Genomic DNA, 13,570 nt, shown 5'->3' on the forward strand with positions numbered 1-13,570 from the left:
TATGCGTATTTTACAGCTACAATGCTACTAATCCGACACGGACCGTCGGGTTACACATCCTCCGTCATCACGAGCTCCACCGAGATTCCGCGAGTGATACACTGCATATAGTGGAGCACGAAGTCAGCGATAATCAGCATCTGGATGCACTGCGTGAAGATGACCCAGTGTCCAACGTAGTGAGTGAGCATGTTGCCACGTGCATTCAGCTCCCTGAAGGTTGAAAGCCAAAAGATGAATCCCAAAAACTTGGCGGCCGACTGTGCCGCAGTGAAGTGTACAGTCGACTTCTTAGCCCTATCCGACGCGCGGAACATGACCAATTGTGGAAGAACGCAGAAGGTTTCCACGTAGAGGGCGAACGCCCAGCACGTGTCTCCAAACTTGTTGCGGTTAAGGTTGGGGTGCATGAACAAGGCCAACAGGAAGCTAGGAAGCATCACGTAGTAAGATGGCATGGTGTCCGTTTCCTTCTCGTAGGTGTCATGGTACTTGTACGCGCAGAGGTACACGATGTAACCGGCGAAGCAGCAGGCCACGAACTCCGAAAACTGGTAGAGGAAGTCGCCACTGGAGTCCGACGGCAGGTACCTGTAATGTCATTAACATACACATTTCGACGAGATGCTTGGGCGCCGATAACACGCCATCCGCTTTGGTGATCAACATAAACACTACGTTATGAATTTATACACACGGGTTGCAACATAGGTGTGAAACGGCAGTTGATGACGTTGCAACACATCGAAGTGTAAGACCCTGCATGTAAACGAAAAGACGAGGAAAGCACGGAATTGTGTCTTAACTATCCATCACTCACCCTTGGAAGGGCACAATCGACATGAGCCTCGAGCACAGCAACACGAAGTAGCATTTCATGGTCTCCAGCGATATGCCTTTGCACGACTTGGCCGAAGTGATGCAGTAGGTCACCACGATGAAGCTGAGGCAGCTGATCATGGACGACAACGTCAGCAAAAACGAGAAGTCGCCATCGGAGAAGAGCTTGTACAACACAATGAGCGCCACGAAGAATCCGCAATAGATCCAGTTCTCGCCCCTGTCGAGCCGCAACAGTTGAGAAATCTTGGCGCCAATGGCGGACGCGGTGTTCTGCTTTTTATATGCCATGGCTCTGTCACGGTGGAACAGGTACACTGCGCAGAAGGTCCTTCAATTTAGTGACGGTAAATTTTAAACACCGCAAATACCGTATCGACAATATACCAGTTTTTCAATTATCGCGACACGGGGGTAACACCTGAAAGCCCGCCTTCGACGATCAACGCGCCGCGGTGGCCTCCGCACGTCGCGCGCCGTAGATCTTCGACACCGCGCTGCATTAGCTGTTGTTGTTGTACATGTTTATCGTCACTAGTCTCTGTGCGGGTGTGGACGCCGCTACGGCTGCGCTGGGCGAGCTGTGAAGCCTACACATTTACGTGTGACGTGCCATACTGCGCTGTGCGCTCCCTTGATGATCGCACATAGCCTCACGCCGCGGTCTAAGTGATGAAAAGCTTCGTGAAGTCTTCTTTGGGGACCATAAGCCGGGTCTGCGGGCACTCAACCTGCTTGCCGTCGCCGCTGCGGATCAGCGTGTTGAGCCCGTGCTCCGATATCACGCAGCCGCCAGGGCTGGTGAACGGCGCGTTGTCGTAGCCCATCACATCCCCTGTCACCGGACACACCAATACGGAGTCCAGCTTCGTTGTCGTGGGCACTTTGTCGACGTATTGCCGCCACTCCGGAAGGCATGCGGGACACGTGGCGTTCCTGTGATCTGCGCAGCTGGTGGACTTTATGGCGCAGAAACCTGTGTGCATCAGGTTCTCGAGCAGAGTCTGCTGACCAAGATTGTATATTGAAACTATACAGCGGTAGAACTCGGCTGCCAGACTGTCCCACCGGTCGGGGCTTGTCAAATCAGTGTAGTGATTGCAGATTTCACACTCGCTATTGACGGTCTCATCGCAGTAAATACAGATCAACTGGGGCGTGGTGTCATCTGAATCGGTCTCTGGGTCTTCGTTCGACTGCGTAGGGGTTGCAGGGGCATTTTGTTCGTGCATGTCCTGCGAACTGTTGTCGTCCGTGCGATCACCCATTTCTGTGCTACCAGGTACCTGATCAGGGTCCTGTGAATCTACAGGCTCAACGTTGCCTTGTCTTCGTTGATGCGTCACCTTCAGCAGCACTATGGCAGAAAACAGCTTCCTGGAGTCCTCGCATCGTTCAAGCATTGCGCTTCCAAAGGACTTGAGAAGCGAAATAGCGCCCGTGACGTCTTCGTCCTGTAGACGCATAATTACCTGTTGCACTTTGATGTCCTCCAAAAGTGTGGAATCTAATTTCACGAGGGTCTCATAATTCGCTTCGGCCCATTCCAGCGCCCCTGATAGCTGGCGATCCAGAAGCTCGCGATATATGCGGTCGACGGTGGCGTGCAAGTCCGTGTCAACCAACATATTTAGCTGTTCCTGTGCCACGTACGGCGTAGCGGCACTGAGATAGCCCCTTCGCAAGAGGTATTCCGACACCACCCAAGCAACACGTTGCCGATAGTCATCGAAGCAGAATTTATTGTCTACTTTTCCTGTTCCCAATGAAGATTCGGTATGGAATGTATCTATGCGTGCAGACAGCTGGGAGGTCACTGTTTCCAGCGATGCGTCAATTCTCCGCAGAGATGAATCCAACCGTTGGAGTCTTTCTAGTGCCCTTTGCAGCTTCTCAAGCACAATGTCGTGCGATTCCAAAAGCACTAGTCGCTTCGAAAGGTAGCTCGCGATAAGCAGAAGTTCCTTCTCCATAAGGTGCTCCAGCTCACGCATATTCGATAATCCAACCTCATAGGGAACTGCAATTAGCGACCGATCCAGCTCTGATAGATGCCCATCTTTGATTAATCCAGTGTCGTTTTTCGCCTCATCAGCCCCGTCTGTCACGTCGTTGGAGCACTGCGGAGACCGAGGTGTATACAGAGGTCGCCGCGGCCTCCTGATGGGCTCGTCTCTCTCAGTCGCCGAGTTATCGGCATCAGTTACTTCTGCCTCTGCGTTCATTAAAATTGGAGTGACGAAGGCTTTAAAATTGCTCAGTTTAACCCCCATGAGGGGTGTAACGCCTAATCCAACGCCTCCGCATCGGCCGCAAATTTACGCACATTTCGTATTAGCCGATATATTCGTTTAATATGCACAAATAAAATGTGAATTCCGTGTCTTCAGTAATTTGGAGTTCAGTAATACGCTTTAGTGTGTGCTTTTGCGTAACGTCATTGGATTCCATCGACGACGGCGGCTCTTATTTACTACAAGCAACTACGACGAACAGCACGCATCATATACGGTCCGTCATTTTCAATACGTATCATTAAATGGCGTCGATTGCACGATGGTTATGTTAGTAATAGTTGAGTGTGTTACATAAGCCGATTTGACGGCATAAAATACATATGGTTATCTTCATTGAGGTCGGCCCTAAGTCCATACTTTTGTTTTGTCTTAATTAACGACGTCGTGCCTTATTCACTTCGAAAAAAAGTTGTCTGCTCTTCACGCCACCTCCATTTCTTTGTGACCGTAAGGCAACTGAGAGCGCGGCCAAGCAATTTGCAACATACACGTGAATCCTCTGTGATAGCTGTTAATGTATGATTCAATCAACATAGGTGTGGCAAAAGATAACGCAAATAACTACGACAGAGTTGCGTTGCGCCTCAAGGCGGTTCTCATGTTATCAGACTTTAGCTACGGTTTAGGACTTGACTTGCTCATATCAGCCGTTTTCGTCGCCTTATGACCTTCGTAGTGTCCGTATTTCCAGGCGTGATTCATGTGCTCGTCTGTGGCGGTGGTCGATAGTCTTGATCGCATGTTCATCCTCATCGCAAAACCATAGGTTTGCCGGAAAACCACCTGTACCAGATGAGCGTCGAACCCAACCTAGCTGCCTAATTAAAGCATCTGCTTAATATTAGCACGCACCAAAAGTCCATAGCGAGTCAACGCACAGGGTACAACGAAGAACTTCGTGTGCTTGTTTAATTGGCACCAATTGAGGTCCTCCACCAGGTCAACGTACTTCTTGCTCTTGTGTATACATGTATCAGTCACGATCTGAGGCTGGTTTATTCCGATATCTGCGATCGTGGTGACACTTTCTCGTTCATTGGCAACTACGGCACACGGCCAGTTACGCGCAGTGGAGTGCTACGATGATCTTTCAATGACCAGATGCTCCTAAAAAATGCACAGCAACTCAAATCTGATCTATTATCAGGTCTTTTCCTTCAGTTGTTAATTTTTTGTCTGAACTGTGGCGGTTATTCTTCGGTAAGCATCCGGACAGCTGCCGTCATCCTTGTAAAACTATTACAGAACTCAATAAGCTATTGTCCGTATTATTGATGTGCGCACACGTTGCTACGTTATTTGATGCATTAGAACTGCTTGGTTTTGTAAGGCGGTTGCAATTATAGGGGATAAGCGCAACATACAACGCCTTTCAACACCATGGGAATTTCCGCCCTGATCAATGCCGTGTTAGCTTTCTGCGCAATATGGCTGCATCGTGGGGGATTCATATACGCATCGGAATATAATTTTGACTACCAGGGCGAGTTACTCGTCAACAATGCTGTCGTTCGATGTCGGATGGATATTGCATACCCTCTTAAAGAAACCGTGATATGCCCGATCTATGTCGAAGGGACAGAATATGTTTGGCATCCTCGGCCTAATTCGAATGAAGACGGTGATGTCAACTCGTATGTGAGTAACAACGGCAAGCTTCGCTCTATACCACTTTCGAATGTATTGCTCTCCGAAGCCGAGAATCCACTCATCTGGTTGGTGTCAAATGATACGTCAACGGAACTGCGTTTGGATTTTTCAGCCAACGAATTATTTGCCAGTACAGAACGTCGCCTGATATTTATCTGCGGACCTAAAGATTTGGTTCTGAATGCTGAATTGCAGCGTCAACTGCACCGCCTCGATGATTTCGATGGGATGCAAGAGCTTCCTTGGACCCAAGAAACACCGCTGACTCAAGAAATAGCGAAGATAGGGCATGGATTGGGCGTGTTCTACTTAGACAGAGGACGCATGGATCGACCACTCCAGGGCTGTGGAAGCCGCCCCTCGCCTCTGTTTGACGCAGAGAATGAGGTTTCCATAGATAGAAAGACCGGAGCGGTTTCATGCGTGGCAGATCCTATGTCCGAATCACGTATTGGATTTCTTTGCGAAGGCTGGATTGATCCTCCTAATTGCATGAAATATCTTATCAACAACAACGATGAAATTGTGACAGCCTATCCCCCAAACGCTTATTTGAATTTCGAAGAAAGTAAACCCTGGGTGGTAGCACGATATTTTATTAATTTCGCATTACCTCCTTTCCATGGTGAATGCAGGTGCATAAATCCCGAGACAGGTGCTGTGATGGCAAAGATGAAGATTCGCCGGAAAACCGAGTACGTTTGTGACATAGCGAGTATGATGTTGCGCAACCGGGTGCGGCCAATCCGTGGCCCTTGGTGTTCGGTGGTACTTCATCCAGGCAGCACCTTGACGATACGGTTACCAGCACCGGTAGTGAATTCGTCGTCTATCGACGAACAAAACGAGGGAGATGACGACGGGGATATAGAAGAAGATGCAATTACTGTCCCATTCTCCCAACTGCCATCTGTCTATGAATACGAAACTGAGTTTCTGCCGAAGGACATGACCACGCTGCGTCAGATAAAATCACTGCGTGACATTGATCATTACGACGAAGTTGCATACGACCAAGCCCTTGCTGGCGATGCTCTTGAGTTGGATGCATCTCAAATATCACGGGGTGAGGTGAAGCTGAAGTACCGTTCAGACAAACCTCTGGCTTTAAAGGGAGGATTGAACTCATTCTTGTATCACTGGAAGTTGGTATCTAAAAGCGAAAACGTTGCCAACGAGACACGCGCCGTGGTCAATGTGTCCTTCGCGCTTACTCATCATTATGACATCATTGGATCCGACCTGGGGGAGCCAAGTGTGTTTGACCCAGACAGGAGCAAGGACGGGTGTTCCACCAAGCCTATGGGTAACGGTCTAGGGGGAACGTATGAATGCGTCAACGATATGTCGACGACAGATGAACACTTTGGTATCCACTGCAGACCAGACGAGGAGCTGTTGCCTGGTAACTGTGCGTCGACGGGATATGATCTCTATTCTAATAGTATTAGGCCGTTCCCTAGATCTATTAGGAATGTGACACCATATCCCACTGTAGGTTTTCGCGTGTTACGCATGGGCTTCATTAACAGACCTCTCAGTTATGCCTGTGTCTGTGTTGACCGAAGTGGATACGAAACATCAAGGCTTGTTTTGGCGTCCAACCGCAAAATTGTTAATGATTATGTAGTACGTCGTGCAGGGGAGTCTCACACGCCACTCCCCTACATGCTTCTACCCTGGAGTGAGGGCGTGCCATCAAGCGACAAAATCGATTCGCCCATGTATCTTGTTATATATCATGCACCAGAGAAGACCATTAAGATGCAAATGGGCACAACGTTGCACATGACATGTGCTTTTGATTCTGAGTTGCAAAACGATGTAAATACTGAAAATCTGGAGACTACTTGGCTTCCTATGCCACCTGAGGAGTTCTATTATAAAATTAACGAGGTTACGGATGGTCTCGAACTTAATCGTGAGAAATATGCAGATTCTATATGTTCTACCCACTCCGCGTTGGAAGTTGTATACCAAACAGATCCGAAAAGTAATGAGCACAAACAATTGACAATCAGAACGAGTAGAAGCGCCATCTTGATTTCCAAAGATCCGATAAGCAGTGAGCACGTGCGGATGAACTTCGTATGCGGCAAGAAGGCCGAACCATTGGATTTGTCAAGCATCTCCGGTGATGCGTTGTCTGCTGACGAATCCGAACCTATTGTCTCCAGTATCATAGACGCGTCAGAAAAATACACTTGGAATGTCGTCAAGGTTCAACTAGAGACCACGGACCCCTACATGCAAGGCTGCGGTTTTACCTACGAATCAGATGAGTTGTTCAAGCCTGAGACACCCGAAATCTACGACGCTAACGGACAACAAATAGGTTGCAAGATAGACATCCAGGCTGCCGGTGAGGCGGCATTCTACTGCCCAGCACCGTACGTCTTGGATCCACCCGGTTGCTTCGACCAAGTTTACGTGGACGGTGAAGAGAAAAACGTAAGGGACATCAGTCAGTCGTTGGGAGCATCCCGGAGTAATCACTTTGTCACACTGAAGTTCTACGGCAAAGTCGTAGGACCCGGGGAGACCCTTCGCAAAACACCGCCACTTGAATGCCGCTGCGTAACCATCAAGGGTATTGTTCTTTCCACCATACAGATCGAGAACTATTACGCCAAGGAATGAGTAACGCAGATTTGGTACCTCGTTAGGCAATTATACACTTTAATTGTCGTAGCTCGTGTTTGTCGCTATGTTGGTGTATCCAACGGCAGCATCAGTGAAGGTTGGAATTACTGTAATTGCCAATCCTATATCATATTCTAGTATTATCAACTTTGGGGTGAAGTATAATGCCTGCATATTAGACATGAATAAAAGTACATCTCATTACGTCCGTGCTGCGTTCATGGTCCTTCAGAAACATAAAAGGTGAGATGCACTCATACTCGTCTACGTTTGCCATTTCAAAACCCAACAACGCAATTAATACTCCGCAATGAGTAACAACTGATACATAACAATGGACTTCACTGATTTCACAAATGTTGTTGAGAGAGCACTATGCCGTACCTGGCCGTGTTGGATCACCGGTGGTGAGGCACAGAGGAATGGCTTCGTGCCATCATTATATGTTCACAACGCACTCCATGCGATGTCACATAATGTCAAACTGAATCATGTTGATGATTCCTAAATTGCGGTTTCCATATCTTACGGGACTCAGTCACAACTCGCGCCTTGATGAGGTAGGTAGCAACAGAACTTCCAATTCTTCACATATTAATGTTAATCACCAATATATAAATTAACATGTTGGTCAAATGGCGAGTTTAGGAAGCGGCGAACGGTGTTAGGTAAATCTCCACTCCATGTGGAGTTCGAGGCCATCACGGTGGGGGTTCGATAAACAGTGTAGGATTGCGTGACACAGTATTAACATAACGATATGTGAGGTGCTGTGGGTACTAGTGGCTCCATATCAAAGTTGAGAAAGCTAGGCAGTCAACTGAAGCGCTATGCCTTTTTGTTGGTATCACAGCATGCCTGCTGGATTCCAGGTGGGTGCCAAGGATAGAGCAGAATTGCCTATTTTAATGGTGCTTCACACACGAAACTTTGACAATGATGAATACGGCGCATCAATTAATGTTTGTTTTCAAAATATCCCAGACGTTGCATCATCGAGGTGTGGGTCGGGGTAAGCAGTCTGCATATAACCTCCATGGGTGTGATATATCTGTCATGCAAGAGGCGAGGATATGGTATCCCTGGCGGAAGCATGGGTGTCGGTGAATGCGTTGCCTAAGTGATTGATATGTTAGTAGGTTGAGGGGACTGGGAGGGGAAGGGGAAGATGGCTTGGTGGTCCGCTACGTGTATATGTGGTACAGATTGTAAGACGAGTGACTGTAGGTGCTGCTACAGGTGTTGTGAAGTTTGTTGCAGGCAACGTGACCGTTGCATTTTATGTTTGCATTTCTACAATTTGCGTAGATTCCAAAAGTCATGCTCGTCTTCGGGATGTAAAAACTGTGACATTGGCACTTGTCCATGTAACTGTTGTGTTGCGAAACGTCCACAGCAACCCGTTGCCGCCTCTTCCCTTGCTCCCACCGGTCTTCAGCCTCACACCTCCAGTGGACCGCATTCGGCTGCTGTCTCCACTGAACCAAATTCCACCGACGCCGAATCTTCCACACCTTCCCCCCATCCCTACTCCGCCATCGCCGCCGTCGCCCTCATCATCCTCGTCGTCTGCGGCATGGTCTACTTCCGCATCCGGCCGTTCCACAGGGTGCGGTATCTACTGCGCAGCAGATCACAATAACCTAACTGCCACCTACATCTAATGTTCTAGACAGAGTAATGATTGCGGTGATGACCAATCACAGGAGCAGTGCGGTGACCTAGTAGCTGACCAGAGTGATGACCTTAACGTCAATCTTAATTTCGCCAATGCGTTTTCACGTTGGATACTTGTGAGAGGTGGCTACGTCATCTCACTGTGAAGCTAAGTAATTGGCCACCTAAGTAGGCAGCTTCTGAGTGCCATGCTAGATGAGTAATTGTGTAATTGCAGGGTTACTAGTTGAGATGAAAGCAATAGGATCCACCGGGTTGTGACGTGATGGACAGTGGACGGCGTGGTTGTGTGATATTACTGATAACAGTGTATATTACTATTATATTAACCAACCGATGTGGCTTAGGTAGGTACTCATTACATGACATGTTACAGCAGTTGTCGGCGCCGCCAACGTTGCACGGTCTGTGATGATTGAGGTCGACTGCTCAACTGGCACCGGTATACCTGCATGCCATGGCCAGGATACCGTTCACATGCCTTGACTGGGCACTATCTCAGTTGTGATAGCTTCATTGTAGTGATGTAATCGGCTGTGATTTGGATGGCGTTCATCTGGCTGCTACAGTGACGCCGATGGGAGACGGTCAGTGTCCCTGGCTGAGGTAGGAGGTTCATGGTTCTGTATGTTGAGTAAAAGATGGCGCAGAAGAAGTGCTTGGAATGCGGTAATAACTGTATAATGAATGTGGTTTGTTATTGCTGTCCCTGGTGTTGTAAGGAATGTGAGCATCAAGGATGCATTGAATGTCTTATACCCTCCTTAGAGCGCAAAAGTGGCTACCGCAATTACGATTGCGCTCCTTCGGTATGTGCGAACCAATGTAAAAAGTGTAATAATTCCAAATGTAAATGTCTGTGCCCATGTTGTACAGGTAAAAAGACAGGCATATTTCCTGCCGACTGCAATAGCCATGCTCCCGGTGCACGCTCTGCTTCCGTTTTTTCGGCTCAATCCAGTGCTACGTCTTACATAGATGATTTCGTTACTATCACCGCCATCCCTTATATCGTCGTCTTCATTCTCCTCATCATCCTCCTCGCCGTTTGCGTCATGAGCGTCTTTCGCGTTCGGCCCTTCCACAAGGTCCGCGATTGCTTCGCCCGCAAAATGAACTGCTTGCGTAGCACTCATTAAATAGCTTTAACAATTTCTATCATCGCAAACAACGTATAGTATTGTTGATCAACAGAGCACTGCTCGTATAACGTATTATTCAATGTTCCATAATTTTGCATCAGCAAGTACCCGGCGACACTTTCATGCATCATATGCAGACGATATCGGATTCACATTGGCGAATTGAACGAGGCTACCTGCTTTACGTCTCCAGCAGACGTTTATTCATGCTTACAATTAGCTCGCACTTTGTCTTTTTATACGGTTATCCCTCTCTTCTGCCTCGCAAATTCACTCAACAGAAAACTGCCAATGTAAGTCCACTTCTCACTTTCCCTTTCCAGATCATTCAGTATCTGAGTAATACCGTTGTCATATTTCTGACAGTGCCGTCGTCATAAGCCTGCTCCTCGGCGAATCTCTGGCACGCTCTCACAGCACCATAGAGCCCATCGATTGTGTGTATCACTCGCTACAGCGAGTGGCTCTGCAGACATGCCTGGGCAGTTTTGCGAATAGTTTACATATCTGTTAAACACGTCTCTGCTATTCGAACTGCTCATAATGAGGCAAATGAACGACATGCACATAGTCGTTTGCGAGATTCGAAAATGTGACTGTGGGAGGGATGGATACCCATGGGAATCATTGTGACCTAACATCAACTTAATGCAGTATGCGTTGAAGTGTGTTAGTTGATAAATTGGCGCGCTAAGCCGATGGTTGCTCATGTGGTTTCAATCTTATTGTTGTAAATGTTTACAGGAACAAGTTGCTGAGGGGTGTGGGCGAACTAAGCTCAGAGGGCGACAAGGGTACGGGAAATTATCAAATTAACGTAGACACAAATTGCATATATGGCAAATCAAAACGTGGAATGGTGGAGTATGGTAAGATTATATCTGAGTTTACTTTTCTAGTGAAGGCTATGTGCTAGTTAAAAAGGTAAGGAAAACAAAAGGGCCAACCTATCACCATGACAAAAGCTTGGCGTACATGACATACGTTTCCGGCATCAAACAATGTACGCTACTATAAACGTGGAGTGCTGAAGAGCTGCTACGCCGGCGATTTTTAGTACAACAACGCCAGTCAATCCACCTTGGTTATCATTGATTAACGCACCAATAGTGGTGATAAGGCGGTGATATAATAGCATTAGCGTGTGTTGCTACTACGTTGCCATGATGCAGATACTGTGCTGTTAAAAAGTGACAGCTGCTGCGATACTAGCACTCTACGCCAAGCCAGCGTATGCCCTTGGAGGGACGGCGGGGTAGCGGTCGGTGTTCATCTCCTGGGGAATTTTGTCACCTACGAGATTACTGAAAGATCTGGCGGAGTGCCTAGGGGAGCTGGCAAATGTGGCACGTATTTTAGTCATAATCGCGTGGAACTTCTCGGGAAGCATGAACCTAAAAATAAGGAATGCTAACACAGTGATCACCAAGGGAATAGCTATGGTGCAGCAGCGTCTAAAGTTATCTTGTCCGCATAGTTTGCCGCAGTACGTGCATTTAATGACGCAATTACCATTCACGTCTCGTACTCCACTAAGCCAGTTGCAGTTTTTGCCAGTACATGGCTTGCCTGGGTGGGGTTTTCTATCGCACGGGATTACATTTTCAGCATCGCGATTGTATAAAGCACCGTATTTGCCGTCTTTGTCGTATATGTCGTATTTGACGTGACCTCGGCATCCAGTAGTATCTGGATATTTGTCTTTGCATCTGCCGATTACAAAGCCGTTACACTCTTTTCCAGAACAATTCTCAGGATCACACCAGCTACAGCAGCTGCAAATTACACCGTTGCAGTGTATTCCGCAGCTACAGAAATGACATAAACATTTATTATCTTGCTTACATCTTGCATTGCATCGTGTACACGTGCCTATTCCTTTGCACGTGCCATCCCCCTTTTCATAACAATCCGCCTCACAACCACAGCGGGGAGTACAACATTGACATTTCCCTTTCGCCTTGCATTTTACTTTGCAGCCCTCACATCCGGGCGGACAACCTGCCTTGTATACCTTGCAAGTGCGATCACAGCAGACGCCATATTTTGCAGTATGAGTACATTCGGTTTTTCCACATCCGCACTGGTTTTTTCCACTTGCCTCCTCCGTCCTCTCCGCCATCCTCCCCGCTGACTCCATTCACACGCCACCCGGGGCAACAGGTTATCTATCTTAAGGCTCTGTCATATTTTGAAAATTGGAGTCATACAGCGCTTACGTACTCACATGCGAGGCGCTGTGCATCCTGCTGCGCATGCATACTTGAACTGCAGTCCCAGAGCACTGACACCATGAGCATGGATGACCACTGTTTGCATCGGAGAGTGGCGTTGTCCAGATAATGATGACATGGACGTTGGACTCAAACACGGTAGACGCAAGATCACAATCCCATATCCATTCATGTCGCATAACGCAACATTAAAACGGTCTGCTGTGGGACGACCATGGTATCATCTGGTAACGCTTCTGTCCGTACGGGAACATAAGCCATAAAATACCCGCTTTCATTTACATCTGTACTCTTAAAAATTCTATGTTACCAGGGTGTTATTGCTAGACCTTTTGCAGTACTCTTAACATTGTATGGAATGATTCACGATTGTATATCTAACTGTGCCATCAATGAATTACGCGAATCTAATGTTGCCTCTCTCTATATATACGTTTTACTCGTGTCTATCTTTTGCTTCAGCACTTTTTTGATCCAGATAAATCAACACTACTTAGTAGCTTGATTGTCTCTTCATCTCGCTGTCCTTATTTCAACTACGGCACCATCACTGATATAATTTCCCGCAGTACACATCACATTTCTCATATACCATCAGAACGGTAGTATGACGCATCATATTCCCTATGCGTCATATGGCAGATTCGGTCTTATTAATGGCTGTCAGCTTTCACACCTCAACCTGGCACGAATCTGAGGGGTGACAGTTCATATGATATCCTATGTGAATACCTCCTCCCAATGGCAATGTTTTCATTATCATATCTGAGATTGCAATCATTAGAGCCAATGTATGTTCCTAAATTAATGTTGATTTATTCAAATGGCATCTTCACCACGCTACCGTTGAATCGATCAGACTAAAGGCAACTTTCACACAATTGGCTTAAGTCTCACAATTAGGCTTCACTTCCACCTCAAAAACATTATGTGCTAACATTGAGGTGCAATTACGGTAGTAGACTGCCAAAGCAGTTACTGTTCCCACCATAACATTGAGACTAGCAGGTGGGTGGCCTCTTGGCGTTGACTTCTACTCTGTCTGGCTGATTTCGTGTATAATTCCAAAGTTTTATGACGGATGCCA

At 47.3% G+C, this 13,570-nt stretch overlaps 8 protein-coding genes across 8 annotated transcripts; 3 read left to right on the plus strand and 5 right to left on the minus strand.

Annotated features, from left to right (window-relative positions):
- Positions 1-50: 50 nt before the first annotated feature.
- On the minus strand, positions 51-1,131 carry BBBOND_0311740 (membrane protein, putative; the record flags this gene model as incomplete). The annotated part of the gene is made up of 2 exons (XM_012914003.1): positions 51-591; positions 821-1,131. The coding sequence occupies 2 exons, from the start codon at positions 1,129-1,131 to the stop codon at positions 51-53; spliced, it is 852 nt and encodes a 283-aa protein (XP_012769457.1).
- A 374-nt stretch (positions 1,132-1,505) lies between these two features.
- Positions 1,506-3,113, minus strand: BBBOND_0311750 (MACROPHAGE ERYTHROBLAST ATTACHER-RELATED, putative; the record flags this gene model as incomplete). The annotated part of the gene is made up of 1 exon (XM_012914004.1): positions 1,506-3,113. The coding sequence occupies one exon, from the start codon at positions 3,111-3,113 to the stop codon at positions 1,506-1,508; it is 1,608 nt and encodes a 535-aa protein (XP_012769458.1).
- Positions 3,114-4,517: 1,404 nt separating this feature from the next.
- Positions 4,518-7,427, plus strand: BBBOND_0311760 (hypothetical protein; the record flags this gene model as incomplete). Its single annotated transcript, XM_012914005.1, has 1 exon — positions 4,518-7,427. One exon carries the CDS (start codon positions 4,518-4,520, stop codon positions 7,425-7,427), a length of 2,910 nt encoding a protein of 969 aa, XP_012769459.1.
- A 39-nt stretch (positions 7,428-7,466) lies between these two features.
- Positions 7,467-7,707, minus strand: BBBOND_0311770 (hypothetical protein; the record flags this gene model as incomplete). Its single annotated transcript, XM_012914006.1, has 2 exons — positions 7,467-7,598; positions 7,636-7,707. 2 exons carry the CDS (start codon positions 7,705-7,707, stop codon positions 7,467-7,469), a joined length of 204 nt encoding a protein of 67 aa, XP_012769460.1.
- An 891-nt stretch (positions 7,708-8,598) lies between these two features.
- On the plus strand, positions 8,599-9,072 carry BBBOND_0311780 (hypothetical protein; the record flags this gene model as incomplete). Its single annotated transcript, XM_012914007.1, has 3 exons — positions 8,599-8,653; positions 8,739-8,797; positions 8,869-9,072. 3 exons carry the CDS (start codon positions 8,599-8,601, stop codon positions 9,070-9,072), a joined length of 318 nt encoding a protein of 105 aa, XP_012769461.1.
- Positions 9,073-9,600: 528 nt separating this feature from the next.
- BBBOND_0311790 (hypothetical protein) lies at positions 9,601-10,243 on the minus strand (the record flags this gene model as incomplete). The annotated part of the gene is given in 3 exon segments (XM_012914008.1): positions 9,601-9,783; positions 9,867-10,070; positions 10,082-10,243. The coding sequence occupies 3 exon segments, from the start codon at positions 10,241-10,243 to the stop codon at positions 9,601-9,603; spliced, it is 549 nt and encodes a 182-aa protein (XP_012769462.1).
- A 654-nt stretch (positions 10,244-10,897) lies between these two features.
- On the plus strand, positions 10,898-11,266 carry BBBOND_0311800 (hypothetical protein; the record flags this gene model as incomplete). The annotated part of the gene is made up of 3 exons (XM_012914009.1): positions 10,898-10,914; positions 10,994-11,118; positions 11,154-11,266. The coding sequence occupies 3 exons, from the start codon at positions 10,898-10,900 to the stop codon at positions 11,264-11,266; spliced, it is 255 nt and encodes an 84-aa protein (XP_012769463.1).
- A 199-nt stretch (positions 11,267-11,465) lies between these two features.
- BBBOND_0311810 (hypothetical protein) lies at positions 11,466-12,371 on the minus strand (the record flags this gene model as incomplete). The annotated part of the gene is made up of 1 exon (XM_012914010.1): positions 11,466-12,371. One exon carries the CDS (start codon positions 12,369-12,371, stop codon positions 11,466-11,468), a length of 906 nt encoding a protein of 301 aa, XP_012769464.1.
- Positions 12,372-13,570: the final 1,199 nt, after the last annotated feature.

This window comes from Babesia bigemina (genome assembly GCF_000981445.1).
Source record: "Babesia bigemina genome assembly Bbig001, chromosome : III".
Taxonomy (NCBI): Eukaryota; Apicomplexa; class Aconoidasida; order Piroplasmida; family Babesiidae; genus Babesia; species Babesia bigemina.